Below are 26,273 nucleotides of genomic sequence, written 5' to 3' on the forward strand. Positions count from 1 at the left end.
AACCAGAATCTGAATCCTTTGATCTGACCCATGTTCTGAAACTTTACACTGTACCACATATAGCTGCCATTTTTTTGAGTCCCTACAGTGTGCCAGGCACTGTACTCCTACGTTATAGACCTCTCATTCTCAAGAGACATTCCATTGTACAGATGAGGAAATCGAAGTTTAAAAAAATTGAAGTAAATTGCCAAGGTCCTCATGGTAGAACTGGGATTTGAACTTAAATCTTTTCAACTTCATAACATATGTTTTTTTACCATGTTATGCTGACTAGCTGTGTGCATGAATAAGGACTTCCCTTTAACACTGAGTTGGAGTTTCTTTTTCAGACGGAGTCTTGCCCTGTCACCCAGGCTGGAGTGCAACGATGTAGTCTCGACTCACTGCAACCTCTACCTCTTGGGTTCAAGTGATTCTCCTGCCTCAGCCCCCTGAGTAGCTGAGATTACAGGTGCCCGCCACCATGCCCAGCTAATTTTTGTATTTTTAGTAGAGACGGGGTTTCACCGTGTTGGCCAGGCTGGTCTCAAACGCCTGACCTCATGATCTGCCCACCTTGGCCTCCCAAAGTGCTGGGGATTGCAGGCATGAGCCACCGTGCCCAACTTTTTTTTTTTTTTTTTTTTTTTGAGACGGAGTTTCGCTCTTGTTACCCAGGCTGGGGTGCAGTGGCGCGATCTCGGCTCACCGCAACCTCCGCCTCCTGAGTTCAGGCAATTCTCCTGCCTCAGCCTCCCGAGTAGCTGGGATTACAGGCATGTGCCACCATGCCCAGCTAATTTTTTGTATTTTTAGTAGAGAAGGGGTTTCACCATGTTGACCAGGATGGTCTCGATCTCTTGACCTCGTGATCCACCTGCCTCGGCCTCCCAAAGTGCTGGGATTACAGGCTTGAGCCACCACGCCCGGCCTTAACTTCTAATTCCTTGTTTAAAAATTACATAGGCCAGGCGCAGTGGTTTATGCCTGTAATCCCAGCACTTTGGGAGGCTAAGGCAGGTGGATCACAAGTCCTTGAGTTTGAGACCAGCTTCGCTAATATGGCGAAACCCATCTCTACTAAAAAGACAAAAAGAATTAGCCAGGTGACAGGCGCCTGTAGTCCCAGCTACTTAGGAGGCTGAGGCAGGAGAATCACTTGAACCTGGGAGATGAAGGTTGCAGGGAGCCGAGACTGTACCACTGCACCCTAGCCGGAGCGATAGAGTGAGACTCTGTCTCAAAAAAAAAAATTTTTTTTTTAATAAAAATTGTATAAAGTGGCCGGGCGTGGTGGCCTACGCCTGTAATCATCCTAGCACTTTGGGAGACCAAGGCAGGTGGATCACCTGAGGTTGGGAGTTAAAGACAAGCTGACCAACATGGAGAAACCCCATCTCTACTAAAAATACAAAATTAGCCAAGTATGGTGGCGCATGCCTATAATCCCAGCTACTTGGGAGGCTGAGGCAGGAGAATCTCTTGAAGCTGGAAAGCAGCGGTTGCAGTGAGCCAAGATCACACCATTGCATTCCAGCCTGGGCAACAAAAGCAAAACTCGATCTCAAAACAAAAATTGTATGAAATATCCCTAAGTATAGCCAAGGAGATAATCCATTTAACTAAAGAAAATCTCATCAAGGAAAAGTAAGACATATTTGAAATCCTTACATCTAGCATATAGCAGGCACTAGGCATATTGAGTCGTATAATCTACTTTTTTCTATCTTTGTCATGCAGGAGAAGTCATTAGCTCTCTTACCATTTTTTCCTACTCTTTAGCCCTTTAACAAACACTTATTTTTCTTCTTATTGTTCCTCTCTTTCTTCTAAGCTACCTGGCCTATCGAAACTTTATGATTGACACTTACCGACTGAACCCCCAAGAATATCTTACCTCTACTGCCTGCCGCCGAAACCTGGCAGGTGATGTCTGTGCCATCATGAGGTGGGTCTTGTGGCTGAGGACAAGGGGGTACATGAGAATGTCTGCCTATGGATTTGTTTTGGCAGTAGTAGAGATGCCAGTAAGGAACATACAGGAACAGGCAGAAAAAACACCTCTAGAGAAAGGCGAAGTACGGGTTTGGGGAATGAATGACTTGAGAGATTAGCAGTGGCATTCTCTGAAGGGTATAATAAAGGACAAAGAGGCCAGCCTTGGTGATTCACGCCTGTAATACCAGCACTTTGGGAGGCCAAGGCGAGTGGATCACGAGATCAGGAGATCGAGACCATCCTGGCCAACATGGTGAAACCCCATCTCTACTAAAAATACAAAAAAATTAGCTGGGCATGGTAGCACACGCCTGTAGTTCCAGCTACTCTGGAGGCTGAGGCAGGAGAATTGCTTGAACCCAGGAGGTGGAGATTGCAGTGGGCCGAGATTGTGCCACTGCACTTACAGCCTGGGTGACAGTGTGAGACTCTGTCTCAAAAAAAAAAAAAAAAAAAAAAAACGGACAGAGAAGGAGCACATCTGTAATTGAAAGATACTGATTCAGGCCAGGCATAGTGGCTCACTCCTGTAATCCAAACACTTTGGGAGATCAAGGTGGGAGAAGTTTGAGACCAGCCTGGTGAAAATGGCGAAACCCCATCTCTACAGAAAATGCAAAAAATTAGCTAGGTGTGGTGGCATGTGCCTGTGGTCTTAGTGACTCAGGAGACTGAGGTGGGAGGATCACCTGAGCCCTGGAGGTGGAGGCTTTAGTGAACGGTGATCACACCACTGCACTTCAGCCTGTCTCAGGGAAAAAAGAAAGAAAGAAAAACTCGTTCAGTTTTATTAGCTATTCAGAAAGAAATGTCCAGTAGGTAGGTGGATATAGAGATTGGCCCAGGCTATAGATGTAGATGTGGGTGTCACTGGCATTTAGGTGGTAGATGAACAATTGGAGTAAGTGAGCTTTTCTAAGGTGTACAATGAACAGAAGAAAGGGCCAGGGTTGGGTAGGGAGCGAGTTTATGTCCCAACTTCTACCCTCAGTTTTCCTCCTAATGCAGCTTTGTGACTATCCGTGTAACCCTGTCTCTGCCCTCTCCACACAGGGTCCATGCCTTCCTAGAACAATGGGGTCTTATTAACTATCAGGTGGATGCTGAGAGTCGACCAACCCCAATGGGGCCTCCGCCTACCTCTCACTTCCATGTCTTGGCTGACACACCATCAGGGCTGGTGCCTCTGCAGCCCAAGACCCCGCAGGTAGGGTGAGGTTCTATGGGGACAGGGTGGGTTGGGAAGATTGGGCTTCTTTGGACTTTTCTTTTTCTGGTTTTGAGGGTAATGGTTCAGGAGTGTTTTGAGGCTTCTTCCTTTTCCATGGGATACAAAGGGCCACCAGAATCAGCCCCATGTGTTTAGCACCCTCTCTTAGCCTTTGTACCTAAGGCTGTAATTGCAGAGGGAGAAGAGATGATCCTTTTACTCAAGGAGCAGACAGGCAAATGTAGGGGATTCAATAGATAGAGAAAAATGGCTTAAAATTAACTTGCATGAAATTTTTAAACTTTGTCATCTTTCCCACATTTTTTCATTTTTGCCTCATAATTATCACCTTCATTTTTTTTTTCATTTCCACTTCATCCATTACAAAAATTAGGAGGAAGATTATGTGGCTTGCCCAAGGTCACAGAGTACCAAATCTAGGATTAGAACCTAATTGTCCAGCTCCTAAGAGAACCTGTAAAGATAATGTGAATATAAATGGATATCATGCCAACGACATGTCTTATTAATCATGAAGGGAACATGGAACAGTGGCATGAGTGCCCCCAGAGCTTGCGGGCCACCCAGCATTTGGTCTTGAGGCTTCCAGGGCCTTGGCCTGGTCATTTCCTGCCCAGCCTCCATGACGCCAAGCTCTGTCCCCCAGGGCCGCCAGGTTGATGCTGATACCAAGGCTGGGCGAAAGGGCAAAGAGCTGGATGACCTGGTGCCAGAGACGGCTAAGGGCAAGCCAGAGCTGGTAGGTGGGGTGCAGACCCCGCTGGGCTGCTCATTTGCCCCTTTATTGGGGGGCCCCTGCCTGGGAAGAAGAGACATGAGAGCAGAGGAACTACAGCAGTAAGGGAGGAAGTCCCACCCAGGGGTGTCCCTGGCTTTGGGAAAGAAGCTCCTTCTGTCTGTTTTTTCTCTCTGTCAGGCCCTGGCTCCCACTGGTCACTTGTACTTATCTCTTTCTTTCCCTCCACAAATAGCAGACCTCTGCTTCCCAACAAATGCTCAACTTTCCTGACAAAGGCAAAGAGAAACCAACAGACATGCAAAACTTTGGGCTGCGCACAGACATGTACACAAAAAAGAATGTCCCCTCCAAGGTAGGATGTGTGAGCCGACTTTAGGGGTAGAGAATGTTCACTCCTCTGAGATCACAGGCTCCTCTCTCCTGACCTGCCTGTGTTTCCCCTGCAGAGCAAAGCTGCAGCCAGTGCCACTCGTGAGTGGACAGAACAGGAAACCCTGCTTCTCCTGGAGGTAACTGGGGCAAGGAAAAGAGAGTTCTTCTCTGAAAACAGAAGTGGGCTTCGTGTAGAGGCTCATGCCTATAATCCCAGCACTTTGGGAGGCCAAGGCAGGAGGATCGCATGAGCCCAGGAGTTCAAGGCCAGCCTGGGCAACATAGTGAGACTCTGTCTCTACGAAAAATTTTAAAAATTAGTCAGGTGTGGTGGCACAGACCTACGGTCCCAGCTACTCAGGAGGCTAAGTGGGCGGATTGCTTGAGCCCAGGAGGTCAAGGCTGCAGTGAGCAGTGATCACATCACTGCACTCCAGCATGGGTGACAGAGTGAGACAAGACCCTGTCTCAAAACAAAAAAAAGAAAACAGACATGTTGAAGGTGCTGGCCACACTTGTGAGTGAGGAGAGATCGTGGAGCCTGGCATGAGCAGAACATGATCTTGCCCTCAGTCTTTCCCCTTCCTCATGCCTGTTGGACCTGCCCCAGGAACCAGCTCCAGGCTTGGGATTTGGGCCATTTCATTAACTTCATATCCTTTCTTAGTGCTACTTCAAGATCCCCCTTGGACCTAGCAGAGTACACAAATACCAGAACATAGAGAGCTTTGAAACCAGCTGCCCTTAGTAGGATGGGGGGAGTCGGCCTTCAAGAAAAGTGGCTAAGTAAGCGGAGTTATGTCTCCACCACTACCACCAGGCACTGGAAATGTACAAAGATGACTGGAACAAAGTGTCCGAGCATGTGGGAAGCCGCACACAGGACGAGTGCATCTTGCATTTTCTTCGTCTTCCCATTGAAGACCCATACCTGGAGGACTCAGAGGCCTCCCTAGGCCCCCTGGCCTACCAACCCATCCCCTTCAGTCAGTCGGGCAACCCTGTTATGAGCACTGTTGCCTTCCTGGCCTCTGTCGTCGATCCCCGAGTCGCCTCTGCTGCTGCAAAGTCAGCCCTAGGTAATGAGGGGTGGGCGGTTCCACCTGGCCTTCTTAGTTTGCTTTTGAAAGGCTAGTTAGTCTGTGAAACCTCTCAAGTTTGGCTACCCTGCTGGCCTTGTCTGTGCAGGCCTCAGTTCAGGTACCTGTCTAGGCTCTCTATACTGGTCTTAGATAAAGACATGGGCTTATGAATAAGCTTTTGCAGGGATTGCCAGAACTGTCCCCCTGCGCTGCTCCCAGCCTCATCCTTTCTGGATCTTGCAGAGGAGTTCTCCAAAATGAAGGAAGAGGTACCCACGGCCTTGGTGGAGGCCCATGTTCGGAAAGTGGAAGAAGCAGCCAAAGTAACAGGCAAGGCGGACCCCGCCTTTGGTCTGGAAAGCAGTGGCATTGCAGGAACCACCTCTGATGAGCCTGAGCGGATTGGTAAGGCCAGGCAGGTTCCCAGATTTCTTGCCTTTCACAAGAGCCAGAGCCATCTGGCCTCCTGAGCCATTCCTGCCTCAAGTTGGCATCAGAGCACAACATGAATGAGAAAATCGGTAGGGTTTTTATTTTCCCCATGACTTTACCTTAGGGGCTCTGGACCCCTACTGGTCCTTTCATGAAGATTTTGGGTAGAAAAATCTTGGCTGGTAGAAAGGGCTGGTAGAAAAGTCTTGGGAATGCTGGACGCAGTGGTTAAACCCAGTACTTTGGGAGGCTGAGGCAGGCAGATCACCTAAGGTCAGGAGTTTGAGACCAGCCTGGCTAGCATGGTGAAACCCCATCTCTATTTAAAAAAAGAGAGAGAGAGAAACAAAAGTCAAGTCTTGGGAAGGCTGGGGTCAGTGGCTCACGCCTGTAATCCCAACACTTTGGGAGGCTGATGTGCCCAGGAGTTTGAGACCAATCAGCCTGAGCTACATGGGAGAATCCCATCTCTACAAAAAATACCAAAAAAATTAGCCAGGCATGGTGGCATGTGCCTGTAACCCCAGGTACACAGGAGGCTGGGGCTGAGGTGAATCATTTGAGCCCGGGAAATCAAGGCTGCAGTGAGCCATGATTGTGCCACTGCACTCCAGCTTGGGTGACAGAGTGAGACCCTGTCTCAAAAAAAAAGGGTGTTGTGGAGAGGCTGGGTGCAGCGGCTCACACCTGTAGTCCAAGCTGCTCAGGAGGCTGAGGTGGGAGGATTGCGTGGGCCCAAGAGTTTGAGACCAACCTGGGTAACATAGGAAGACCCTGTCTCTGAAAAAACGAAAAGTATTACAGACAGATGACTGTATTAGACATTTCCTGTTTTCCTTTCTTTTCCCATGGGCCCAGAGGACAGTGGGAATGACGAGGCTCGGGTGGAAGGCCAGGCCACAGATGAGAAGAAGGAGCCCAAGGTATAGAGGGATTGCTGGGAGCTGCAGGGGCTGCGTGCAGCACTGTGGTGATGGGGGAGTTGGCCTTTTTCAGCTTAGGTGGGCAAGGGCTGGTTTTGGACGGGGTTGTCTCATAGAATCAGATCACCTCCGAAGTAAGAGGAATAAATTCAGTTCCCCATCTGGCCCCTCTGTGTGAGAACTAATCACCCCAATCCCTGACAACTCTCCTTTTCTATCACTGGAATTTCAGGAACCCCGAGAAGGAGGGGGTGCTATAGAGGAGGAAGCAAAGGAGAAAACCAGTGAGGCTTCCAAGAAGGATGAAGAGAAAGGGAAAGAAGGCGACAGCGAGAAGGAGTCCGAGAAGAGTGATGGAGACCCAATAGGTGAGCCTCCCAGAATGGTAGGTGGGGTGCAGGAAAGAGGTGAAGCTGTGGGGCTAACTCAACACTTGTCCTGGCCCAGTTGATCCTGAGAAGGAGAAGGAGCCAAAAGAAGGGCAGGAGGAAGTGCTGAAGGAAGTGGTGGAGTCTGAGGGGGAAAGGAAGACAAAGGTGGAGCGGGACATTGGCGAGGGCAACCTCTCCACCGCCGCCGCTGCCGCCCTGGCTGCCGCCGCAGTGAAAGCCAAGGTGAGGCCAGACCTTGAAGACCTCAGGGAAGAAAATGCCCATTTCTTTAATCTCATGTCACTGAGAGGAAATCCTTCCTCACTCACACCTTCAATAATGCTGACCTATTTCTTTTTCATTTTTACCTCAGGAGGTAAAGTTAGTCATCCTTCTCTAAGCTTAAAAAAATACTTATTGGGCCTGTTTTCAACCCTCAGTATTTGACTCTGTGTTACCCTTTGCCACACTCTCTTTGTGTTCTATTTTTTTCTTTTTTTTGGGGGGCGGTGGGGACAGAGTCTTGCTCTGTTGCCCAGGCTGGAGTACAATGGCGTGATCTTAGCTCATTGCAGCCCCCACCTCCCAGGTTCAAGTGATTCTCTTGCCTCAGCCTCCCAAGTAGCTGGGATTACAGGCATGTGCCACCACACCTGGCTAATTTTTTGTATTTTCAGAAGAGACACGGTTATGCAATGTTGGCCAGGTTGGTCTTGAACTCCTGATCTCAGGTGATCCACCTGCCTTGGCTTCCCAAACTGCCGGGATTACAGGTGTGAGCCACTGCCCAGCCTCCATATTCTCTCTCTCTTTCTTCTCTCTCACTCTCTCTCTCTATATATATACCATTTTTTTTTTTTTTTTTTTGAGACAGGGTCTTGCTCTGTCACCCAGGCTGGAGTGCACTGGCGTGATCTCAGCTCACTGCAACCTCCACCTCCTGGGTTCCAGTGATTCTCCTGCTTCAGCCTCTGGAGTAGCTGGGACTACAGGCGCGTGCCACCATGCCTGGCTAATTTTTTGCATTTTTAGTAGAGACAGCGTTTTACCCTGTTGCCCTGGCTAGTCTCGAACTCCTGGACTCAAGTGATCTGCTTGCCTCGGCCTCCCAAAGTGCTGGGATTACAGGCATAAGCCACCGCGCCCAGCCAAAATAAATTAATTTTTTTAAAAGGGTGGGCACGGTGGCTCACACCTGTAATCCCAGCACTTTGGGAGGCTGAGGTGGGCAGATCACCTGATGTTGGAAGTTTGCGACCAGCCTGGCCAAGATGATGAAATCCCATCTCTACTAAAAATACAGAAATTAGCCCGGCATGGCGGCGCCTGTTTGTAATCCCAGGTACTGGGGAGGCTGAGGCATAAGAATTGCTTGAACCCTGAGGTGGAGGTTACAGTGAGCCGAGATCATGCCACTACACTCCAGCCTGGGTGACAGAGTGACTGTCTGAAAAAACAAAAAAAAAGACATGGTGGCTCACACCTATAATCCCAGCACAAAAAAATTCAAGCCCTTTCATGGGTTGTGACCACAGCAAGTTTGTCCTTAAACCTGCCAGTATCCACCTTACCTTTCTTATGTATTGTCTTCAGTTGGGTCCTCCCAGTGACGTGGTGTCTCACCCCTCCTTTCTTAGCACTTGGCTGCCGTTGAGGAAAGGAAGATCAAATCTTTGGTGGCCCTGCTGGTGGAGACCCAGATGAAAAAGTTGGAGATCAAACTTCGGCACTTTGAGGAGCTGGAGACTATCATGGACCGGGAGCGAGAAGCGGTGAGTAGCAGGAGCCCTGGAACTCTGCTGTGCTGTGCCTCACTTTAAAATTGGAGGGGCGTGTGTGTGTGTGTGTGTGTGTGTGTGTGTGTGTGTGTCTGTGTGTGTGTGTGTGTGTCTCTGTGTGTCTCTGTGTGTGTGTGTGTGTGTGTGTGTGTCTGTGTCTGTGTGTGTCTCTGTGTGTGTGTGTGTGTGTGTGTGTGTGTGTGTGTGTGTGTGTGTTTCAGTGAAAGAAAGACATAAGCAGCAGTGGGGAAAGCCTGGAATGGACAGGGCTTCAAAGCAGGGCAGGGCAGGAGTAGGGCAGGGTAGGGCAGGGGGAGCTATCATCAGCCAGTTAAGGACAGTTAAGTGGTCTCCCAAGTGAAGCCTGGGGACTGAGGTCTCACAGAAGGTCAGCTCCATGAGGCAGGGACTCTAGTTGGTTGTTTTGATTGCTGCATCTCCAGGTCCTTGAACAGTGCTTGGCTCATAGTAGATTCAATAAACAGTTATTGAATGATTGAATGGGCTTAAGTGATGATGAGAGAGAGGGTAAGGGCCTTAGATCCAGGAGATGAACTCGGAAAGGGAATGGGACAGACACAGTGTTGAACCATTTTGTCTTTGGAGGACATAAAAAGAAATAAATGATGGGGGCCGGGCACAGTGGCTCACATCTGTAATCCCAATACTTTGGTAGGCTGAGGTAGGAGGATTGCTTGAGCCCAGGAGTTCAAGACCAGCCTGGGCAACATAGTGAGACCCTTGTCTCTACAATTTTTTTTTTTTTTTTTTTTTTTGAGATGGAATTTCACTCTTGTTGCCCAGACTGGAGTGCAATGGCGCAATCTTGGCTCACCTCAACTTCTCCCTCCTGAGTTCAATTGATTCTCCTACCTCAGCCTTCTGAGTAGCTGGGATCACAGACATGCACCACCATGCCCGGCTAATTTTGTATTTTTAGTAGACGGGGTTTCTCCATGTTTGCCAGGCTGTTCTTAAACTCCCAACCACAGGTGATCCGACTGCCTCTGGCTCCCAACGAGCTGGGATTACAGGTGTGAGCCACAGTGCTTTAAAAAAAATTTTTTTGAGACAGAGTCTCACTCTTTCACCCAGGCTGGAGTGCAGCGGTGCAATTACGGCTCACTGCAACCTCCACCTCCTGGGTTGAAGCGATTCTCCTGCCTCAGCCTCCCAAGTAGCTGGGATTATAGGCACACACCACCATATCCAGCTAATTTTTGTTTGTTTTTTGAGACGGAGTCTCATTCTGTTGCCCACACTGGAGTGCAGTGGCACCATCTTGGCTCACTACAACCTCTGCCTCCTGGGTGGGATCAATTCTCCTGCCTCAGCCTCCTGAGTAGCTGAGATTACAGGTGTGCACCACCATGCCCGGCTAATTTTTGTATTTTTAGTAGAGACAGGGTTTCACCATGTTGCCCAGGTTGGTCTTGAACTCCTGACTTCAGGCGATCCATCCACCTTGGCCTCCCAGAGTGCTGGGATTACAGGTACCTGCCACCGCGCCCGGCCTAATTTTTGTATTTTCAGTAGAGACAGGGTTTCACCATGTTGGCCAGGCTGGTCTTGATCTCAACCTCAGGTGATCCATCTGCCTCAGCCTCCCAAAGAGCTGGGATTATATGCATGGGCCACCACACCCAGCCCCCCCAAAAAAATTTTGTTTTAATTTTTTTCTTTTTTAAAAAAAAAAAATTAAAGCCACCAGGAAGTTCGGACTGGGCGGAGCTCACTGCAACGCAGCAAAGCCATTGTAGCCAGACTACCTCTCTACCTCCTCTCTGGACAGGCCATCTCTGAAACCAAAAAATTTTTTATTTTTTATTTTTTTTATTTTTATTTTATTTTTTTTTTTTTTTGAGACGGAGTTTCACTCATGTTACCCAGGCTGGAGTGCAATGGTGTGATCTCGGCTCACCGCAACCTCCGCCTCCTGGGTTCAGGCAATTCTCCTGCCTCAGCCTCCTGAGTCGCTGGGATTACAGGCACGCGCCACCATGCCCAGCTAATTTTTTGTATTTTTGGTAGAGACGGGGTTTCACCATGTTGACCAGGATGGTCTCGATCTCTTGACCTCGTGATCCACCCGCCTCGGCCTCCCAAAGTGCTGGGATTACAGGCTTGAGCCACCGTGCCCGGCCCCAAAAAATTTTTAAAAATAAACAAATTAGCTGGGCATGGTGGTGTGAGCCTGTGGTCCCAGCTACTCAGGAGGCTGAGGTGGGAGGTTCGTTTGAGCCCAGGAGGTCAAGGCTGCAGTGAGCCATGTTTGCACCATTGCACTCCAGCCTGGGTGACAGAGTGAGACCCCATCTCAAAAAAGAAAAAAAAAAAAGAAGAAAACAAAATAGAAGATAGGGACCTCAGAGAACTTATAGTTTAAAGGGAGACATCAAATAAATATACAATATGGAGACATTAGAAACAGTTAAGAAGGTTTAAAGTATCTGACAAATTCATATTAAGAGATTGCAAATCAAGTGTGTAAGTCCTGAGATCATAGAGTCAAGCTAATGCTCAGAGGTGAACAAAATGTTCTGGGATAACTTCCTAAGAAAAGTGAGTTTTTAGTGAATTTTGAAGTAAGAAAAGAACTTGAGTTGACAGGAGGAACTGGAAGCATTTTCCAAATCAAGGTAATGGCAAGTTCAAAGCTTTGGAGCCGAAGTCAGCTGGGTCAGATTAAAGTCATTGCAATAAGAAACCATGTGAGCACCCAGGAGATATAAAGGTCATGGGAATTTGCACGAAGTGCGGTGGGGACGACAGAGGAAGCACAAGCGTAAGACGTAGATTTTGGGAACCTTCTGATTGAGAGGTGGGATCTTTCAGAAGACGACAAAGCAGGGGTCAAGGCATTTGCCTTTGGGATCTGTTGAAAATTGGATAACAATACTCAATTGGCACTGGCAGCTGGAGTATCAAAGGCAGCAACTCCTGGCCGACAGACAAGCCTTCCACATGGAGCAGCTGAAGTATGCGGAGATGAGGGCCCGGCAGCAGCACTTCCAACAGATGCACCAACAACAGCAGCAGCCACCGACAGCCCTGCCCCCAGGCTCCCAGCCTATCCCCCCAACGGGGGCTGCTGGGCCACCTGCAGTCCATGGCTTGGCTGTGGCTCCAGCCTCTGTAGTCCCTGCTCCTGCTGGCAGTGGGGCCCCTCCAGGAAGCTTGGGCCCTTCTGAACAGATTGGGCAGGCAGGGTCAACTGCAGGGCCACAGCAGCAGCAACCAGCTGGAGCCCCCCAGCCTGGGGCAGTCCCACCAGGGGTTCCCCCCCCTGGACCCCATGGTAAGTGTTGTGTTCCAAAACTTTTGTTGCTAGAGGGATTCAGGTGAATGTCCCAGTTCCCCTCAAAGTGAATAGAAGATGAGTCTGTTAGGCCTCTAAACCAGCAGGGATCCCTCCCCAAACTCGAGAGCTCTGGAATTTTATTCACTTACTCTAATGTCAGAAAAAGGGAAGATAGTGCCAAGGAATGGCTAGATTATCTTTGCTATAAAAGTGAGTTGTTAAGCAAAATTTTATACCTAACTCTCTCCATCTCTCATCTTTGTTCTCAGGCCCCTCACCGTTCCCCAACCAACAAACTCCTCCCTCAATGATGCCAGGGGCAGTGCCAGGCAGCGGGCACCCAGGCGTGGCGGGTAATGCTCCTTTGGGTTTGCCTTTTGGCATGCCGCCTCCTCCTCCTCCTCCTGCTCCATCCATCATCCCATTTGGTAGTCTAGCTGACTCCATCAGTATTAACCTTCCCCCTCCTCCTAACCTGCATGGGCATCACCACCATCTCCCGTTCGCCCCGGGCACTCTCCCCCCACCTAACCTGCCTGTGTCCATGGCGAACCCTCTACATCCTAACCTGCCGGCGACCACCACCATGCCATCTTCCTTGCCTCTCGGGCCGGGGCTCGGATCCGCCGCAGCCCAAAGCCCTGCCATTGTGGCAGCTGTTCAGGGCAACCTCCTGCCCAGTGCCAGCCCACTGCCAGGTGAGAAGGGGCCAGGAGGGGAGAAGGGTGAGGGAGAGGGGTCCACGTGGAGGGAGGGCGAGTGGGCAGGTGGGGAAGAGGTCAGGTAGTAGTTTCCACAATCCTTTTTGAACACTCTGGTAAAATTAGAATATAGGAGGAAGGGCCTCTCTGGCTGTCCTCCACCATTCCCCAGCCTGGCAGCTGCCACCTTTGGGATGATTTGGGGGCCTTTCACTGGTGGGTCATGGAGCAATCCTGTGGCACAGAGCATCTCAGTTGTAAACTTGAAAGGCAGTTGTTTGCATGATGATTGATTGGCATCCCTTTGCTTGTTCCCATCACATTCAAATGCCCCATTTAGAGAGTCTCCCTTCTATCAGTTTTTCTCAGTATGAAGTGGAAGAGGGTGCTGGGAACAGAAGTTGAACATTGTGGGTACCTCATTCATCCACCCAGCCACTGCATGCTATGCCCAGTTCTGTCTGTCTGTGGTGGTCTGGGTCTGGAGCCCCCTCTCCTGCGCACTCTAACTGATTCCTCTTTCTTTTCTCCACAGACCCAGGCACCCCCCTGCCTCCAGACCCCACAGCCCCGAGCCCAGGCACGGTCACCCCTGTGCCACCTCCACAGTGAGGAGCCAGCCAGACATCTCTTCCCCTCACCCCCTCTGGAGATCATGGTTCCAGGAACAGCCCTTTCCCAACCACTGGGACCCTCCCCAGCCCGGAGAGTACATCACTACGTAAGGAAAGCTCCTTCCGCCCCTCCAAAGCCCTCACCATGCCTAACAGAGGCGTGCATTTTTATATCGAATTATTCAAGGACTTCTGTTTAAAAGATATTTCTAACATCTGGGAGAGAGGATAGGATAGGATAGCTGCCCTAAAGGAAGGGCTGGTGAAAGGTGTTTATACAAGGTTCTCATTAACCACTTCTAAGGGTACACCTCCCTAGAAACTACTGCATTTTCTATGGATCAAAAAAAAATTAATCCCTTTAAAAGGAAGTAGATTTTAAAAAGCCACATTGGAGCTCCCTTTTACCCACTAAAAAATAACCAGCTTTTACATTTTTTGAGGGGGAGTGAGTTTTAGGAAAGGGGAATTAAGGTTCCAGGGAGAGCTCTGGGGATAGAACAGGGTGCAGAATCTATCTCTTCCCAAGCCCCTTTTTAGTGACTGTGTCAAGGCCCCAGCTCCCCTCCCCCACCCCACTCCACGCTTATTCGTACTAATAACCCCTCCTTCGGCTTCTTCATTGTTGCTGTTTTAGGCCACCCCAGCTCAGCCAATGATTCCTTTCCCTCTGAATGTCAGTTTTGTTTTGTTTTTAAAAGTCACCTGCTTAGTTGATGTCAGCGTATGTGTATTTGGTGGGGAAAACCTAATTTCGGGGATTCCTGTGGTAGGTAATAGAAGAAGAAAGGGCACTGGGGGCTGTTCTCCTCCCTTCCCTGGGCTGGATCCATGGACTGCTGGAAGGCGCAGAGAAGGGAGCTGGAAGAGGATGGGAAGTTTTAAAACCCAAAATTGTTTGTTTAAAGCACTTAAGCACCTCCTTATTATGACTTGGTGGGTCACCCCCGAGCCGCCTCCCTCTCCCACCACGACTGTGAGAACTTCAGCTAATAGCTGGGGGCTCCCCAGATGAGGATGCAGGGATCTGGGAGCAGTAGAAGAGGGTCCCCAACCTTGGGTTTGACCAGCCCTTGGCTCGCAGCTCAATTCTGCTTCCTGCATTCCTGCTCCACGTCCCAGCTCCTCCCCAGTGACTGAAAGGCAGGTGTGACTCCAGGCTCTGCACCGGTTCTTCTTGGTTCTCCCACCAAGCCCTTTGTTCCTCATGTCCCTGTGTTTCTCTCCCTTTGCGTCTTAGCACCTTTCTTCTGTTCAAAGTTTTCTGTAAATTTTCTTTTTTCTTTCCTTTTTTTTTTTTTTTTTTTTTTTATAAATTAATTTGCTTTCAGTTTCATCTTGTGGGTGCATTCTGTGTTCTTACCTGTGGCTGTCAGGCAGGGGGATTGGGATGGGGGCAGCTTTCCTGGAGTCCTTCACAGCAGTGTTTATCTGGGCTAGAGAGACGCTCTGCGAGCCACAGAGCCAACAGATACACCTCACCACACAATGCGAACAGCAGCACAGCTTTCAGGACCATATATAGGAGCAGAGGCTATGTATGTATGTATAAGACTATGTATAAGAGCAGAGGCTTATACCTTTTAGGGCAGGTCTAAGAGCAGAGGCTCTCACTTGCCCTAAAAGCTATTTAAGACTTGGAAGGACATTCCCATAACATGGAGATTTTGTATCTTTTTCCCTTCAGAAGTAGTGGTTTCACTCCTTCCCTTATTAGGGAGGAGGCAAGCCCCTTTCCTACTTCTGTTATTATTGGCCCTTCACCCTGCTGAGGTGCCGGGCAGGCCTAGGCAGTGCTAATAATGGCCTGGCTTTAGCTCAAATAAACACTCCACAGGCTTCCCCACAAAAGGCCTTATTGGGAGATTGGGAGGGCAGGGGCCAGATTTAAGGAGCTGGAAGGCTAAAAGACAGTCAGCCTGATATGGAATGGAACAGGGATGACCAGCCTTGGTCCTGCTGGGATCTATGACTTTCCTAATCTCCCAAGAGGTAGCTTGTGTAAGATGGATGAATGGGGCCAGCAGTTCTTAACTGGAGCCCGGTTAGTACGGGGCCTTCCCCAGCTTTCCTCAACCCGCTGCTCCATTGACCTCAGACTGCCTCAGGGCAGAAATCATCACCACCTCACCTTCTTCCACTTTACCCTGCTCAGGAAAGAAAGCAGAACCAAACCGAGGGCCCAGAGAGCAAGTTTTATTTGGTGAATGCTGATGGCAAACATCATCCAAGAGAGACAAGATGGGAAAGGTGCTGAGACAAGATAGCCTAGGGAGCCTTCAGGCTAGATACAAAATTCACACAGGGAAAGGCACGGACTCTGGGGAGACTGGGAAGGTCCTCAGCCATTCAACACCATGCGGACGAGCTCTGTGGAAAGGAAAGGTGGGATGAGCCAGAGAACAGGGCTGTGGAGGGGTACGCCAAGGGCCAGGGGACGACACGACTGCAAAGGTAGCATAAGAGGGAACATGTCCACAGCAACCAACCCTGGGGTCAGTATGCAGAGGAGCCACCTTGAGTCTGACCAGTTCTCCCTGACCCTAGCTCCCCTCCCACCAGCTGTTAGTCCCCCACCCCACCCTGAGCAGCAAGAACACAGCAGAGGCAGAAAAGTTCTCAACTACACCTACAGCTACTGTCAGCCACTGGCGGGAGGAGAGGAGAGTTTTGGGTTAGGGTACCTCCAAGCTGCCCAGCGAGGAAAGGGGAAAGGACTGTTCAGCTATAGCAGCAGAATGGGGCAGGCAACTCATACCCGCCTATGCCAGCTACCCATGCTCCCGGGCCAGAAGATCACCCTAAAGCAAGACTGGTTTACAGGCTGGTGAGAGTTCCCAGACACCAGCTCTCAGGGCCCTATAAGTAAAACCTCAGGGCACATTCTAGAAGTATGGAGGTACCATACCCCCAGGCTGTCTTCCTCTTTGAGGAATCCCTCCCCTCCCTAGTCAGCTCCATGCAGAAACATGCCAGGAGGAAGTCAGATGGTAGTAGAGTAACGGCAGGGGATAAAGAGCACAGGTTGGGGTAAAAAAGAAACACTGGGGAGATCAACTAAAGGAGAGGCTGGGAGGAGCCGTACCCGCCCCATGGGCCCGTCACCCCGACAGGATATGCCTCACAAACGCTGCAGGAAGGAAGAGACATTCATGGTGAAGACAAGACACAGACATGGGGTGAGGGGGTCAGGTGGTAGGGAAACAGACATTCCATTATTTTACCTCTCATTCCTTACCCACCCTTTACAACATTACTCCTTCCTTTCCTGTCATACCCCCTTGACCTCCCACTCCTGGGCTCGGCTAGGCAGGGCCGTGCCCCTTGCTTCCTGGCTTTTTGGAGCCGAAGTCCAGGGATAGGGAAGGCCCCAAACACTATACTTGACTTGCCCCATATGCTGCTTCCTCGGAGAAAGCCCATTTCACCCCTTACCTTCGTAGTTGATACAACCATTGCTGTCCTCGTGCCCTGCCACCAGCATCTCTACTTCTTCCTCTGTCATCTTCTCACCTGCAGGGGGAAAGAAACCATTTTTGGAATTGGGTGACAGGGTGACAAGGTATCTCAGGGTGCTGTCTCAGCTCAAGGACAAGGACACAGAACCTTACCCAGTGTGACAAGAACATGCCTGATTTCAGCACCCATGACGGTGCCATTTCCTTCCTTGTCAAAAACCCGAAGTCCTTCGACATAATCCTCATAGGTGCCCTGGTCCTTGTTCTTGGCCACTGTCTGCAGCATGGGCAGAAAGTGCTCAAAGTCCAGCACCTTCACATTCATCTCTGCCATAAAGGAGGTGGAAGTGTCAGGCCAGAGAAGTGACACAAGTTCTCTGGACGGGATTATGGAGACCTCTACTGAACAGAGAGATGACTCCCCGCTAAAAGCAAGGAAATCCATCGGATTTGTTAATCCAGACTTGCTTGAGTTTGGGGCCTTTGAAGATAAAGGGAAAAGCTCTTAGCTGAAGAACTGGGCCCACCACCACATGGAGGAGTTGTTCTTGAGGCCCCTCACCATCACTCTTGGGGTTCCCCAGGACCTTGAGCACCTCGGCGTTGGTGGGGTTCTGGCCCAGGGCCCTCATCACGTCCCCACACTGGCTGTACAGGATCTTGCCATCACCTGTTCGGTCAAACAGCTGGAAGGCCTCCTTGAACTCTAAGGATTCAGATGAATGTCAACACAGGATTTGAGGGTTAGCCCAAACCCTACCTCAGAGCTCTGCTGCCCATTCAACTTTGATCATGCTGAGGAAACCAGATATCTGTACCAAACTGTACACCAAAGTCTACTTAAGAGAGATCTATTTCTCTTCCTCCCAACTCAGGTGTCCGATATAGAGCCTTCCTCCCCCCTTTGGCAGCCTAGTAACATCCATTTACACACACACCCTCTGCCTCCAGCAGGCCCGCCAATCTCCGCCGCTGCTGCTACACTTCAGGGCAGGAATTTGCCACCACCCAGTCTCAGTCCTGTCCTTATAAGGAAGTGGGAGCAGCAGCCTGGGACTAGGGTCATCCCAAACTGCCACTTCCCACCCCTCTAGTACAAAGAGAAATTCCAGAGAGTAGGGCTACAAAGTCATATCCTTAGCAAACTACCCCGTGCTGTCCCCATCTGCACAGAATATCAGGTCACTGCTCTACAGTCTTTACAACTGCAAGTTGGGAGGGCGGGGACAGTTATCACAGGAGGAGAAAAGACACAGAAGTAGCTGATTAAGGGACAAAGGAGCACAGGCAGCTTTATACACCCTCCCCAAGCCCCACACACGGCAGGCATTAGGTGACCAAGTTTTTTCACATAACCACACCACCTAAAACTCACCCAGTGCTTGGGACTCAGATCTAGAGTGGAAGGGGAGGGAGGAAGAAAGTGAGAAAAGGAAGTGGAGGATCCAGAAGAAGAGAAAATAATCCAGGGAGTAATTTCATGGGAATGCTGAAGAGATGACAGGTTAGGATTAGAGGATAGGTGCTGGGGGGAATGTCCCTCTCCCTAAGGGTGACCTCAGTAGGGATCAGAGATTACCTACCTGCGGTCTGGTCTTCGGTGAAGTCACACTGCTCAGAAAAGAGATGAGTGGTCAGCATCTGAACGCCAATCCCTCGAGTTTGTATCCCAGCCCCACTAACTCTGACCCACAAGTTCCTGCTTCAGGCTGCAGACTCGCTTTCCCACAGGACAGGGCCCTGGGCTTTCCAACCTCACCTTCAACCTTTCGGGTCCTCAGGTTCCCTTTGCCTCCTACCCCTGCCTTCTTCTCGCCCCCCACCCGTTTCTTCCCGCCTCTCGCCCCCAATCCTGCCCATCTCCCAGGCCCTGGGCCCCACCATCTTGACTGCTCAGCTCTGCGGCACCTTTTCCTGCAGTAATGGCTCCGACTCTCGGCCCAACCCTAGTCTTAGTACGTCCCAATGACGTCACCCTCAGCGGACTCAGCCAATAGGAATCGTGTTCTGGGTTTATGCAGATAATTGCTACATTAGTAATGACGTAGGCGTCATTACCGTTCCTTTCTACAGCCTACCTGGGCACAGAAACTCTAGAGGGTAGGGGTGGGGGTGGGGCGCAATGAACCTGCGCCTCCCAACAACAGGAAGATCAGAGGATCGGAAGAGGAAAGAACCCTCCCTTCCCTCCCTCTCCTCCTAGCACCCTCCCCCTCCTCCTAGCACCCTCCCCGTTTCCCCCGCTCCCCACACCAGGAAGAAAACAGCAGTCTGAAACCAAGGGAGGAACCGAGTCTTTATTTTCAAACAATAGGTGGCCTCCTGGTGGCTGGAACGCGCTTCTGCCTGCGGGGCCCAGTATTAGGGCCCCACTGATCTGTGGAAAAAAACAAAAGTTGCCAAGCGTGGAGCTCGCGCAGGAACCATACAGCAGAATGCACTCCGCTGCTTTTCTATGCGGGCTGTGAGAAGGGCAGGAGACTTGCCTCAGGGCGGGTTGAAGGGGTGGGAGGGCCCTACCTGCAGCACTCAGACGCTTAGGATGTGTTTCAGGAAGGCTGCAGAGAGAGGAGGCAAGACGGGCTTCAGAAGCAGGCTTTTGGATAATACATCTGACTCTAGGTAATCCAGGGGTGCCCCCGCCCACACACGGCAAGACGTTGGGCTTCCCTCCTCTCCCGGCCCCTCTCCCACTCCTTTTGGCCCCTTACCCTCATAGTTGATGCAGCCGTTGCTGTCCTCATGTCCTGCCAGAACAGTCTCCACCTCCTCCTCAGTCATCTTCTCTCCTGAATCCCAGACAGCGTCTAAGCCCCTGCTTTCCCTCCTTCACCCACCCAGGCCACGCTCTTTATTTTTATTTTTTATTTTTATTTTTTGAGATGGAGTTTCGCTTGCTGCCCAGGCTGGCACGCAGTGGGGCGATCTCGGCTCACTATAACCTGCTCCTCCCCGGTTCAAGCCATTCTCCTGCCTTAGCCTCCAGAGTAGCTGGAATTACAGGTGCCCACTACCATGCCCGACTCATCTTTTGTATTTTTAGTAGAGACAAGATTTAGCCATGTTGGGCAGGCTGGTCTCTAACTCTTGACCTCAGGTGATCCGCCCTTCTTGGCCTCCCAAAATGCTGGGATTACAGGCATGAGCCACCACACCCAGCTTTTTGCTTTTTCCATATATTTTTATATACAATATGAACAGAACAATTGCAATTTTTTTTTTTTTTTTTTGAGACAGGTTCTCCCTCTGTCACCCAGGCTGGAGTACAGTGACGTCATCATGGCTCACTGCAACCTCCACCTCGTGGGCTCCAGCGATTCACCTCAGCTTTCCAAGTAGCTGGGACTACAAGCACCACCATACCTGGCTACTTTAAAAAATTTTTTTGTAGAGACATGGTTTTGCCAAGTTGCCCAGGCTGGTCTCAAACTCCTGAGCTCAAATGATCTGCCTACCTTGGCCTCCCAAAATGCTGAGATTACAGGTGTGAGCCCGGCCTTGTAATTTTTTTTTTTTTTTTGAGACAGAGTTTCGATTTGTTGCCCAGGCTGGAGTACAATGGCACAATCTTGGCTTACTGCAACCTCTGCCTCCCAGGTTCAAGTGATTCTCCTGCCTCAGCCTTCCGAGTAGCTGGGACTACAGGTGTGTGCCAGCACACCTGGCTAATTTTGTATTTTTAGTAGTGACAGGGTTTCACCATGTTTGTCAGGCTGGTGTCGAACTCCCGACCCCAGGTGATCTGCCCATCTGAGCCTCCCAAAGTGCTGGAATTACAGGTGTGAGCCACTGCACCTGGCGGTAATTTTTTTTTTAAATAGGGATAGAATCTCACTATGTTGCCCAGGCTAGTCTCAAACTCCTAGGCTTGGCTCCTCCCACCTTGGCTCCGCTCTTTTTTTTTTTTTAACTGAGTCTTGCTCTATTGCCCAGGCGGGAGTACAGTGGTGCCGTCTCGGCTCACTGCAACTTCTGCCTCCCCAGTTCAAGTGATTCTCCTGCCTCAGCCTCCTGAGTAGTTGGGATTACAGGTGCCTGACATCATGCCTGGCTAATTTTTGTGTTTTTAGTAGATGGGGTTTCACCATGTTGGCCAGGCTGGTCTCGAACTACTGACCTCAAGTGATCTGCCCACCTTGAGGTCAGTAGTTGGCCTCCCAAAGTGCTGGGATTACTGGCTTGAGCCACCAGGCTGCCCAGCATTTTTTTTTTTTTTTTTTTTGAGACAGGTCTTGTTCTGTCACCCAGGCTGGCGTGCAGTGGCACAATCTTGGCTCACTCAACCTCCAACTCCTGGGTTCTAGAAATTCTGCTGACTCGGCCTCCTGGGTAGCTGAGACTACAGGACCTGCCACCATACCTGGCTAATTTTTGTATTATTAGTAGAGACAGGGTTTCACCATATTGGCCAGGCTGGTCTCGATCTCCTGAGCTCAGGTGATCCACCCGCCTTGGCCTCCCAAAGTGCTGGGATTACACGTGTGAGGCACTGCACCCGGCCAGGCCATGCTCTTTAGAGTAGTACCTCTTATTCTCCCACCCTGGAAACCTCCCATAGCCTCAGTCCTCAAGGGAATCCTCCCTGGTCATGGATGCCTCTTGTTTCTATTTCACCTTAGTACTGGTGAAAGTATTGACCGACAAGAAAGCAATCCCAGGAGGTTAGGAGACTTGTACCAGAACACACAACCCACACATCTCTCCCTACGTGAAAATTCAGGTTTCCCGCTTCATCCCCTTTCCTCTTCCCTCTGGAAGGTACTCTGCCCTCTGGAGAAGCAAGTCCTTCAGATTCTGTCCCCATAGCTCTGACCTTCTCAGTCTCCTGCTCACAACCTGCAGGACAGTAATCCCCTTGCTGACTGCGTATCTGGCCAGTCTTCTTTCTGCTCCACCCCATACCCCTCTGTACTCTAAAGGAGTTCTGGTCCCCTTGGCCTGCCTCACCGAGGGTGGTGAGGACATGTCTGAGCTCTGCTCCCATGACTTTGCCGTTCCCCTCCTTGTCAAACACACGAAGCCCCTCCAAGTAGTCCTCATATGTGCCTTGGTCCCGGTTCTTAGCCGCTGCCTGGAGCATGGGCAGGAAGGTCTCAAAGTCCACACGCCGGGACTTCAGCTCTGGAGGTTGGAGAGAGGTGAAGGAGAGGTCACTGCAGTATCATGTAGGACCCAGTTCCCAACCCTACCACAATGCTTTCGTCCTGTTCAGCATTCAGGATATTTTCCTGCTCCTATGTTTGACAGTTTTGAAGTCCTGAGGTCCACCTCATTCTTTGTGACCAACATCCCACTGTTGAAAACTAAAAACCCAATTTGTTCCAAGGGTCCCCTCACCATCACTCTTGGGGTTTCCCAGGATCTTGAGCACCTCGGCGTTGGTGGGGTTCTGGCCCAGGGCCCTTATCACGTCCCCACACTGGCTGTACAGGATCTTGCCATCCCCCACTCGGTCAAACAGCTCAAAGGCCTCCTTGAACTCTAAGGTATAAGGAGGAGTCAGTGTAGACACAGACTAAGGGTTCCCATCACCCCCAGACAGAAGGGAATTTCATAAACTATATGAACAGAATGAGGGAGGAAAAGAAGACTAGTATGGGAGGTTTTAAGGCCAGGACTGGGGTTAGGGGAATAGAAAGAGAATCTGACCAGGGGATTGGGGACTGGACAGTGGGCTTAGGAGACCAGCTTCTCCTCACCCTCCAGTTGGTCCTTGTTAAACTCGATCTGTGGAGAAAAAAGCAGGTGGAAAGAGATGGCAGAGTTTATTCAATCCCTCTCCAACACTCCTCCCAACCAACTGGCAGCCACTTCTGGGGAGGGGCCCAAAGGGACCAGGCTGGAAGCCCAGCCACTTCAGTCCCATTCCCAGCTTTGGGCCTTGGGAGAATCCCAAGAAGAGGAATTATAGGGGGGAGGGTTTCCTGGGAACAGGGTTAATCCCATGCCACCTGTTCCCCTCCCTCCACTGCCCTGAGCCCTGCATCCCTCACATAACTGGGGGCTGAACAAAGGCTAAATTTACCCCTGGCCCCCAGCTGTGATTGTCTAACAAGTCTGTCCTCTTCAGCCTCCCCTCCTGGAGTTCAGAGCTGCAGGCCTTTTGAGTTGAACTACCAGCCAACAGCAGGCAACAGCTCTCTTCCCTTCACCTTGAAACTGTCATCAGAACCCAGATGTTCCCCATCTCAGAGTCCCTGCCTCCAGCAGGGGGTAAATGAGTGTGTATATGCTGTACACACGTGTTTATAGGTTAGAGGGAGACAACAGAAAAGACAACAGCGGTGTCATAAGCCTGGATGCTTCCAAATGGGGGACTAAGGGGAACCCCCAATCTCATTCCAGGGCTCATGATTCCCTACATTCTAGATAACCCCTAATCCCCTAAGCTGTATCCCACCCTCAAACCACCCCCTCCAATTCTATCTTCACTTTCCAGGGACTCACCACCACTTTGGAGAGATCGACTGGAGGCTCCTGGGTTTTCTGAGGGGCCTGGGGGACAGCTGGCTCAGCTTTGGGTTTGGCTGGAGGAGCCCCTGCTGCTGCTGGCTTAGTAGCAGGTTTGGAGATGGAGGGCCCTGCTGGTTTCTTCACGGGAACATCCTTCTTGGGAGGCATGATGTCCGGTGGCCAAAGGACAGTGTGCGGATGGGGGCACCCATCTCTGTTTAAATAGCCAGGGAGTCTGGGATGTCAAGGGGCGGGGGCAGGGGCAGGGAGCCAGTTGGCAGTGGTGAGGGTGAGGTAGAGGAGAGATATAACCGCCTGCCCTCACTCCCCTGGACTCCTATGGTTCAGGACTTCTGTCCCAAGGTCTTCGTCCCTGTCCCCTCATCCCCAAAGGCTGGGCAGAAAAGAACAATGTTCCCTTTAGGGGTAGGGGAGGAAGCCAGAGACTGCCCAGAATGAGGGAGTTAACCTCTGGGGTGGAGGTGAGGATAGGATGCTTGCCAGTGGCACTGAGATGGGGGTGAGGCAAAGCAAGTGATCCAGCAGCTGTAGTCTTCTTGAAGGGTGGGGTGAGGGGTAGCAGCCAGGGAGGCTTGTGTGAACTGGAACAAGTTGAATTGTGGTCTGGGAGCAGTGACTAAAACAAGCAGCCTATCCACCCAGCCCCTCCACTAAGAGCAGGGGTATTTAACCCTACTCTAGTAATAATAATCCCTAATACCTGTAGTCCCTGGGCCCCCACCCAGCCCAGAATTGGAACTATTCCCAGTATAAAGGAAGAACAGTCACAGAAACGGGAGTGTGACATCCTTCATTGTCTCCTGTGCCCAGTGTTGTTTTAGGGGTAGGAGTGGAGGCAAAGATCAGATTTAACATCTGCTACGCATGCTTCCAAGGAAGAACCTTCTTCCACAAGCCCACGGCTGTTCAAGACAAACAAAAGGTAGGGCGCTTGCTGAACCTGCAGGGACCCCGTGGTGGCACCTGGGGAGAAGGGTGGGATCTGGGAGACAAAGGGCTTTAATTCCCTAATCCATGAGGATGTGAGCGCTCCTCTGGCCTCCAGGAGTATTCATCCCACAACCAGGAGGGATAGGGGCCAGGTCACAAACCTTGCTGGGGGTCCTGGGGGAGGGTCCAAATGAGGGGCGGTCCAAGTGGGGGGCGTTTGGGAGTGGGGAGGGGTGGCTGGCTGCTTTTGTTCTGGAGGTAAATTAGGAAAGGATTTAGGTAGCATTCTGAGGAAGAGAGCAGCGATTCCACTTAGGCTCCGGGGTTGATGCTGGGTCTCCCATTCGCAAAACAGCGACTGAATCTCATTACTGCAAACTGTCCCATTTTTAGAAAATACATCACACACACACAACACAGACACACACATACACTCACATACACTCTCACACACCCCCATCCCTCCCCCCCGCAAACCTTAAAGAAAGCGGCCCTCCTCAGCCCGGAAAAACTCACCCTGCGGGGTCCGGGTCTGGGGTTGGGGCGGGGGCGGGGCACAGCACGGCTCCCGGCCCTGAAGGGTTAATTCTAGCGGCCACGGAGCATGCCGGGAGTCGTAGTCCCTTGCGCGCCCGCGGGCTCACGGGATACGCCGCGCTCGAGATTGCAGCTGACACAAGGGCGGTGGCTTCCGGCCGAAGGCGGCGGTTGGTGACTCAGTGTCTTTCCAGCGCGCTTTTTGTCCCGGAACTGAAAGGCAATGAGCAATTTCCAATTCACCCCAACCCTAAAACCCTGCGGGGCCCCTGGGATATCCCTCCTACTTATCCCGGGCGGGCTCTTCGTTTCTTGGGGGCGTGGATGTTTTCCTGGATCTGCTGTTGAAAGAACTCAGAACCAGGGGAAAGGTTGAGGCTGCAGCAGGCAGCGTCGAGGTCAGATAGCTGGAAGCACTTACGGCCCCGGGGAGAGCGGCTGCGGTCTCTTTCACTTCCTCTCGCGGTTTGGTAGAAAAAAAAAGAGGCTACAGAGAAGTTTGTTTTTAATGAGCTGGTTGCTGAAGCAAATGTTAAAATTTGCAATTAACGGCAGTCACCTGACCCAGCCTTCTGATTGAGGCTTCCATCCTGCGGCCGCATATGCGCCATCCACCCGGTCTTCATAGGTTTCTGAGCGGAGGGATGGGCTTTCCAGCCCTACTTTCTGAGACACTTCTGCTCAGCATTGGAGTTCACTGGTTACCCTAGGCGTTGATCAGAGGATGGGAACCGGCCCGGTCGGGCCCAGCTTCACTCACTAGATCAGCAAATACCCTGGCGGTGCACGGTCGTGTGACGATTAGAGTAGAAAACCCGCGCCAGGGCAGTGTGGTGAGGCACGGGTGAACTTTATGGGCAGTAAGTGAGGTTCACTGGTTGGGGAAAAGTTTATTGGAAAAGTAGAAATGCATTGTAGACAGAAATAACGATGGCAGTAAGTTAGCAACCATTTCTGGAGGCCACTATAGATCCAGTACCAATGAAGGGGCTAAATTATCTCAGAGGCAGCACAGAGGGTGCTCACGTGCCTGGGGCTCAGATTTGAATCCGGGTTATGCCAGGTGCTGGTTAGTGACCCTCAGCAGGTTACCTCTTCTGGGCCTCAGTTCCTCATCTGTAAAATTACGATACTTACCTCATAGGACTCTTAGGAGGATTCGAAGTGTAATATTGGTAAAATAGGGCCGGGCGCGGTGGCTCATGCCTATTATTCCCAGCACTTTGGGGGGGCGAGACAGGTGGCTCACCTGCGGTTAGGAGTTCCAGACTAGACTGGCCAACATGGTGAAACCCCGTCTCTACTAAAAATATAAGAAAACTAGCTGGACGTGGTGGCTCAAGCCTGTAA

General features: G+C 50.9%; 3 protein-coding genes across 13 annotated transcripts in view; 1 reads left to right on the plus strand and 2 right to left on the minus strand.

Annotated features, from left to right (window-relative positions):
* The window catches only part of SMARCC2 (SWI/SNF related, matrix associated, actin dependent regulator of chromatin subfamily c member 2), a 28,279-nt gene extending 13,414 nt beyond the window's left edge, over window positions 1-14,865 (plus strand). For 2 of the 8 annotated variants that reach the window (XM_032290926.1, XM_032290957.1), the window contains 14 exons: window positions 1,817-1,930; window positions 3,034-3,187; window positions 3,858-3,950; window positions 4,183-4,302; window positions 4,397-4,459; window positions 5,143-5,401; window positions 5,648-5,809; window positions 6,695-6,759; window positions 6,992-7,127; window positions 7,207-7,373; window positions 8,768-8,902; window positions 11,825-12,206; window positions 12,479-12,907; window positions 13,446-14,865. In XM_032290926.1, coding sequence (XP_032146817.1) covers window positions 1,817-1,930; window positions 3,034-3,187; window positions 3,858-3,950; window positions 4,183-4,302; window positions 4,397-4,459; window positions 5,143-5,401; window positions 5,648-5,809; window positions 6,695-6,759; window positions 6,992-7,127; window positions 7,207-7,373; window positions 8,768-8,902; window positions 11,825-12,206; window positions 12,479-12,907; window positions 13,446-13,522 — 2,356 coding nt within the window. In that variant the 3' untranslated portion in view covers window positions 13,523-14,865. The remainder of the gene's footprint in view (window positions 1-1,816; window positions 1,931-3,033; window positions 3,188-3,857; window positions 3,951-4,182; window positions 4,303-4,396; window positions 4,460-5,142; window positions 5,402-5,647; window positions 5,810-6,694; window positions 6,760-6,991; window positions 7,128-7,206; window positions 7,374-8,767; window positions 8,903-11,824; window positions 12,207-12,478; window positions 12,908-13,445) is intronic. The other 6 variants (XM_032290964.1, XM_032290974.1, XM_032290980.1 and 3 more) reach the window with 6 other exon arrangements.
* Window positions 14,866-15,700: 835 nt separating this feature from the next.
* Window positions 15,701-18,993, minus strand: MYL6 (myosin light chain 6). 2 transcript variants are annotated; one of them, XM_032291023.1, is made up of 7 exons: window positions 18,864-18,993; window positions 18,566-18,593; window positions 17,545-17,688; window positions 17,136-17,309; window positions 16,960-17,037; window positions 16,610-16,654; window positions 15,701-15,894 (listed from the first exon to the last, which is right to left on the minus strand). In XM_032291023.1, the coding sequence occupies exons 1-6, from the start codon at window positions 18,864-18,866 to the stop codon at window positions 16,626-16,628; spliced, it is 456 nt and encodes a 151-aa protein (XP_032146914.1). In that variant the 5' UTR covers window positions 18,867-18,993; the 3' UTR covers window positions 15,701-15,894; window positions 16,610-16,625. The 2 variants fall into 2 exon arrangements, with proteins under 2 accessions (XP_032146914.1, XP_032146922.1); XM_032291031.1 differs by lacking the exon at window positions 16,610-16,654.
* Window positions 18,994-19,254: 261 nt separating this feature from the next.
* MYL6B (myosin light chain 6B) lies at window positions 19,255-25,514 on the minus strand. Of its 3 annotated transcripts, XM_032291003.1 has the most exons (9): window positions 24,903-25,007; window positions 23,937-24,037; window positions 23,430-23,649; window positions 22,682-22,709; window positions 22,320-22,463; window positions 21,930-22,103; window positions 19,694-19,771; window positions 19,503-19,540; window positions 19,255-19,359 (listed from the first exon to the last, which is right to left on the minus strand). In XM_032291003.1, the coding sequence occupies exons 3-8, from the start codon at window positions 23,601-23,603 to the stop codon at window positions 19,512-19,514; spliced, it is 627 nt and encodes a 208-aa protein (XP_032146894.1). In that variant the 5' UTR covers window positions 23,604-23,649; window positions 23,937-24,037; window positions 24,903-25,007; the 3' UTR covers window positions 19,255-19,359; window positions 19,503-19,511. The 3 variants fall into 3 exon arrangements, with proteins under 3 accessions (XP_032146894.1, XP_032146887.1, XP_032146903.1); XM_032290996.1 differs by lacking the exon at window positions 23,937-24,037 and having other exon boundaries at window positions 24,903-25,514; XM_032291012.1 differs by lacking the exon at window positions 23,937-24,037 and having other exon boundaries at window positions 23,430-23,670; window positions 24,903-24,990.
* Window positions 25,515-26,273: the final 759 nt, after the last annotated feature.

The sequence above is a fragment of the Sapajus apella genome, unplaced genomic scaffold (assembly GCF_009761245.1).
Source record: "Sapajus apella isolate SASKATOON/1434 unplaced genomic scaffold, GSC_monkey_1.0 scaffold2, whole genome shotgun sequence".
Taxonomy (NCBI): Eukaryota; Metazoa; Chordata; class Mammalia; order Primates; family Cebidae; genus Sapajus; species Sapajus apella.

Coding starts and splice junctions, on each gene's coding strand:
- MYL6B (XM_032290996.1), bottom strand. CDS start 23,603: ATGCCTCCCAAGAAGGATGTTCCCGTGAAGAAACCAGCAGGGCCCTCC. Junction 22,104..22,319: donor GGGAAACCCCAAGAGTGATG/GTGAGGGGACCC, acceptor TCCAACCTCCAG/AGCTGAAGTCCCGGCGTGTG. Junction 19,541..19,693: donor CGGCTGCATCAACTATGAGG/GTAAGGGGCCAA, acceptor CTCTCTCTGCAG/CCTTCCTGAAACACATCCTA.
- MYL6 (XM_032291031.1), bottom strand. Junction 17,310..17,544: donor GGGGAACCCCAAGAGTGATG/GTGAGGGGCCTC, acceptor CCTTTATGGCAG/AGATGAATGTGAAGGTGCTG. Junction 17,038..17,135: donor GCATGTTCTTGTCACACTGG/GTAAGGTTCTGT, acceptor TTCCCCCTGCAG/GTGAGAAGATGACAGAGGAA.